At 40.3% G+C, this 5,569-nt stretch overlaps 1 protein-coding gene across 1 annotated transcript; it reads right to left on the bottom strand.

Moving 5' to 3' along the window:
* Positions 1–2,360: 2,360 nt before the first annotated feature.
* Positions 2,361–4,484, bottom strand: LOC117996020 (uncharacterized). Its single transcript, XM_034984031.2, has 3 exons — positions 4,413–4,484; positions 3,606–3,749; positions 2,361–2,459 (listed from the first exon to the last, which is right to left on the bottom strand). The coding sequence occupies exons 1-3, from the start codon at positions 4,482–4,484 to the stop codon at positions 2,361–2,363; spliced, it is 315 nt and encodes a 104-aa protein (XP_034839922.2).
* Positions 4,485–5,569: the final 1,085 nt, after the last annotated feature.

The raw sequence follows: 5,569 nt of genomic DNA, 5'->3' as shown, positions 1-5,569 counted from the left end.
ATATCGGCAGATTATTATGTATGAATTAAATATCGAATGCATCGGGCTATGTAAAATAACCTTTTGTCCTTTAATGGTTTTATGGTATTAGTATCACCTGGTACTTGAAAAGACTTTGCTTGGTACTTTGATTAAGATATTATTAGTTGAATACAAATGAAAGTATCAACCCATCGCCGGGCGCCGGCCCACTACTGAGCATGAGTATCTTTTCAGAATGAGCACGGTTTAGGCCATAGTCCACTACACTGGACAAGTACGGATTGACGGAATTCGAACACCTTTGAAAACACTATGGAGAACTCTCAGGCATGAAGGTGTTTAGCGTTCCGTACCTCAAAAGGAAAAACGGAACCCTTATAGGATCACTTTGTTGTCTGTCTGTCTGTCGGTCTGTCAAGAAACCTACAGGTTATTCCCGTTGACCTAGAATCATGAAATTTGGCAGGTAGGTAGATCTTATAGCTGACATTTGGGGAAAAATCTGAAAACCGTGAATTTGTGGTTACATCACACAAAAAAAAATTGTGGTCATGAACTAATAATTAGTATTTTCAATTTTCTAAATAAGATAACTATACTTATCCAGTGGGGTATCATATGAAAGGTCTTCACCTGTGCATTCTAAAACAGATTTTTATTTATTTTTATGTATCATAGTTTTTGAATTATCCTGCAAAATGTCGAAAAAATACGACTGCAGTACGGAACCGTCATTGCGCGAGCCTGACTCGCACTTGGCCGGTTTTTTTACAGTACGCGGCAGAAAGTAAGTAAAGGAGATAGCAGATTTGTAGAGCACTGCCTCTGTCGTCGAGACCGACAAAACGTCATATAGGTATGAGTGACAGAGACAACGCTCTACAAAGCCGAAATGTCATTCTAAAGGCCGAGGTACATTACTTTCTGCCGCGTACTGTACGCTCTATAGCTCTCATTTAAGCCTAAGAAAGATTAGCTACCAAAAAGAAAGGAAAAAGTATAATTATTTTTTATGCGCAGTTAGTAATCTAAGGGCGGGCGCACACCCCCCCGCGCGGCGCCGGGGCGCACCATTAGTCTTATGAGTCAGCAATTCGCCAACTGTTGTTTCGGAGTTATTGTATCCCTATACAACACACATACGTACCTACATTATATTTAAATTATACCTACTCTTTAATTTTGAAACAATTTTAGGATCACTTGCTGTAACGGTGAAGGAAAACATCGTGAGGAAACATGCATGCCTAACAATTCTCCACACCTATGGATAGCATAAGTAGTATTCAAAAGATCGTGTAAACGTCGAAAAATACGACAGTAGTACGGAACCCTCGGTGCTCGAGCCTGACTCGCATTTGGCCGATTTTCTTCATGATTTCAATCGTATAGTTCGCCACTTACGCATTTCAGCGAGAAGCTATTTGTTTACCTTAAACTAAGGAAAACTAAAGTGTAGTAGGTATAGGATGTGAATAAATAGCTGTATAATATAGCAAGGGTGCAGTACATAAGGGTGCCGCACCCTACCCTCAACAATATAAGGGTGCAAGGGTGGTTGTGATACACGCAATTGCTATTTGTATACGGAAAAATACAGGAAGGGGCTTATAGTTAGCTAGTTTTGTACTGCGACTGCGCTCGTGTTTTCTTTATGTTTATTTTCCACTAGCTGATGCCCACGGCTTCATCCGCGTGGATTTAGATTTTTAGAAATCCCGTGGTATCACCACGATTTAGGAATGGAATTCCTTACAGAATCAGGGCTGAGGAGTTGGGCCGTCGAGTTCAAAAGTCTTTACTTGGTAGGTACCTCCAATATAATATTTTTTATTTTTAAAAGAATATTAGCCATATTGAATGACTAATATTCCCCTTTCCTCTCCAATTAAGCGTCAGGCTTGTGCTAGGAGTAGGTACGACAATAGTGCAACGGGCGGGATTTGAACCGTCGACCTTTCCGTTTTCAGTCCACTCCTATACCGGTTGAGCTATTGAAAAATAATAGTGTTCAAAGTGGATAGTTTTCGAGATATCGGCCAAAAACTTTCGTTCAAGATTGCGATCGAAGCTCCATCTGGATCTGTCAGCATTTTGTGATTTTATGGTAAGTGACCCTTAACCTAAAAATCAAATAAATTGGATCGAAAATTTAATGCGAGGTTGACCAAAAAAAAAAGGCTTTATTTACTGGACTATTACCGTGGCCTTTTCTCGTACGAAACCTAATTATTGGCTGTAAAATTGGGAACAAATTGTGGCTAATTCGGTTGTACACAATCTCTAAACTAAACTAAAATGGCACGTCTAAATCTATTGCTATCCCTTTCATAATGTTGCTTGCGGAAAAGGATAGCACTGGATTTAGATCTGTTAATTTAGTTTAGTTTAGATATTGTGTACAAGAGAATCGGCCCCATTGTCCACTTACCGGTTTCAGTGTCCACGGTGTAGGAGAGGCCAGCCCACGGGTCATCCTGCCAAACAAACATAATAATCAGTAAGTACCCATATTATAAATGCGAAAGTGTGTTTGTTCGTTGGTTTGTTGGTTTGTCCTTCAATCACGTCGCAACAGAGCAACGGATCGATGTATTTGCACGGGTATAGTTAAAGATCTGGAGAGTGACATTAGGCTACTTTTTATCCCTAGAAATCAATGAATTCCCACGATGATTCAATGATTTTTAGGGTTCCGTACCTCAAAAGGAAAAATGGAACCTTTATAGGACCTTTGTTGTCTGTCTGTCTGTCTGTCTGTCAAGAAACCTACAGGGTACTTCCCGTTGACCTAGAATCATGAAATTTGGCAAGTAGGTAGATCTTACAGCTGACATTTGGGAAAAAATTTGAAAACCGTAAATTTAGGGTTAGATCACACAAAAAAAAAAAAATTGTGGTCATGAACTAATAATTAGTATTTTCAACTTTCGAAGTGAGTGACTATATCAAGTGGAGTATCATATGAAAGGTCTTCACCTGTACATTCTAAAACAGATTTTTATTTATTTTTATGCATCATAGTTTTTGAATTATGCTGCAAAATGTCTCAAAAATACGACTGTAGTAAACTGAGTAGTTAGACTGTAGGAACCCTCATTGCGCGAGCCTGACTCGCACTTGGTTGGTTTTTCGCATGGGACACTGATTCGCATGACACATCGCGTTTTCAACACAACACAAGGAATTTTGCTATACGTTCCAAAACGCGAGTAGCTGACGTTGGCCTTGCAGCCGCTTTACTCAAATTGGACTGGGCAGATCATGTGTGCCGTATGCCAGATGAGTTATGGGCAAAATCTGCTTCTTTTTGGACGCCCCAGAAACATCAACGCCAGCGTGGTCGGCCGAGGCGACGTTGGCGTGATGAATTAGATAACTTTACATTTACGTGGCCTGAAGAGGCACGAAATAGAAAATTGTGGAAGGATCGGAGGGAGGCCTTTGCCCAGACGTGGGACAACACAGGCTGATTTAGATTAGATTAGATTAGACACTGATTCGATTGAATCACTCTATCTATTGATGAAAACCGCATTAAAATCCGTTGCGTAGTTTAAAAGATCTAAGCGTACAGACGGCGGGAAGGGACTTTGTTTTATACTATGTAGAGAAGCTCCTACCTCTTTCTCAGTATCCAGCAAGGAAGCCTTGACCTTTTCTATGTTCTCCGTCTCTTCTTTCTTCTTCTGTATTTTCTCCTCTGCTAGCTTCAGCTCCTTGTCGATCTGGCCTTCCAACTCTACCTTCTTTGCTTGAGGACCCTCCTGTGAAAGCAACATTCTTTATACAACATGCGCTCGTGGAATATAAAGCTGCAAGTTCTTGCAAGCAAGGATCTACTGTAGCAGAACTTACCTTGTTTTTCTCACAACTCGATTATTTCTTTAAGTAATTAGTTAATCGCTGCAGCTAGGCACTGAGGACAAGCCTCTGTGGTTTTTTCGGTGTTTTTAGACTGCGCTTTTTGAATTGTATTTTGATTTGATAATAAATAAATAAAGTAATAGTACATCGTGATACGAGGGCGATAAGTTAGGTATTACAAACGAGCTGAACATCATCACGAGTTTGTATTAACCTTAACGCCTGTATATCTAAATATATAAAAAGAAATGGTGACTGATTGACTGACTGACTGATCTATCAACGCACAGATCAAACTACTGGACGGATCGGGCTGTTTGGCATGAAGATAGTTATTATGGCGTAGGCATCCGCTGAGAAAGGATAGGTATTTGAAAATTTAACCCCTAAGGGGGCGAAATAGGGCTTGGAAATTAGTGTAGTCCAGCATAAGCTAGTTTATTACAAGTAATAAATTATCTCTGGAGTCACAGAAGATCCGAATACTTAACAAATGGGGTACATATATTAAGAGTGGAGAGGAAGGAAGGAGGAGGAAAACTGATTAGTAGGTATTGACTCACCGGCTGCACAGGATCCTCGAGGGAGAAGCCCATGTCCACATCCTGCTTCCATAGCACCTCGATCAGGTCCATGTCCTGGAGACAAAATAAATACCAATTTAAATCTCAACTATTTTAGCATTTAAACTACCTTGAGTGATTTCCATTATGAATAATATCTGTCCCGGCTGTACTCACGTGATTAGTCGACGTTAGCCCGACTAGTTTCGAACCCATCCGGGGTCCTTTTTCAAAGGAGTCTGTTCGCGCACGCGCCGCGGTTTTGACTGTCTGAACTGACTGAACAGTCAAAAGCGCGGCGCGTGCGCGAACTGACTCCCTTGAAAAAGGACCCCGGATGGGTTCGAAACTAGTCGGGCTAACGTCGACTAATCACGTGAGTACAGCCGGGACAGATATTATTAATTCTCAACATTCAACAGATAGTGGCATCGATTCCGTTGTCTTTCTCTAAACTAAATAGATTATCTGTATTTTTTTTATTTATTATAGGTATACGCTTGACTACAATCACACCTGATGTTAAGTGATGATGTGGCCTAAGATGGGACGCATTTACCTAGAAGATGCCTATTCACTGTTGTTTTAAAGATACCCGGGTTGTAATTGGTAGGAAACACATATCGCGGAAGAGTATTCCAAACCTTAGCCATACGTATGAGGAATGATGACGCAAAACGTTTCGTGCGTGTAGATGGAATGTCGACGACATAAGGATGGAAACCTTCCATCCTTACGTTTTGTATCCTTCTCTTCTTCTTGTTCTTGGTATCCTTTTCTTTTTAACAATGCTAAAAAGGGACAGAACATGAACTTTACATTTAAAGACTCTAAATTTTAGTGCACGCTACAAATTTAAACAGTAGGCTCACGACTGTGCGCTAAAATCACTGGTTTTACCATCTAAACCCTTAAAGGCTTATGGGATCACTTTGTTGTGTCTGTCTTTCTGTCCGTCTGTCCATCAAGAAACCTACAGGGTAGGTACTTCGCGTTGACCTAGAATCATGAAATTTGGCAGGTAGGTAGATCTTATAGCAGACATTCGGGGAAAAATCTGAAAAGCGTGAATTTGTGGTTACATCACACAAAAAATTTAATTGTGGTCATGAACTAATAATTAGTATTTTCAATTTTCGAAGTAAGATAACTATATC

This window comes from Maniola hyperantus, unplaced genomic scaffold (genome assembly GCF_902806685.2).
Source record: "Maniola hyperantus unplaced genomic scaffold, iAphHyp1.2, whole genome shotgun sequence".
NCBI classification, from domain to species: domain Eukaryota; kingdom Metazoa; phylum Arthropoda; class Insecta; order Lepidoptera; family Nymphalidae; genus Maniola; species Maniola hyperantus.
The sequence above is the reverse complement of the archived record's forward strand: the minus strand, read 5'-3'. Positions and strand labels throughout refer to the sequence as shown.

Bases quoted from the DNA above. Each gene is read 5' to 3' on its own strand.
- LOC117996020 (XM_034984031.2), bottom strand. From the start codon at position 4,484: ATGGACCTGATCGAGGTGCTATGGAAGCAGGATGTGGACATGGGCTTC. The intron at 3,750-4,412 runs GTGAGTCAATAC...TTGCTTTCACAG, and splicing joins TCGAGGATCCTGTGCAGCCG to GAGGGTCCTCAAGCAAAGAA. The intron at 2,460-3,605 runs GTAGGAGCTTCT...TTTGTTTGGCAG, and splicing joins TGCTGGATACTGAGAAAGAG to GATGACCCGTGGGCTGGCCT.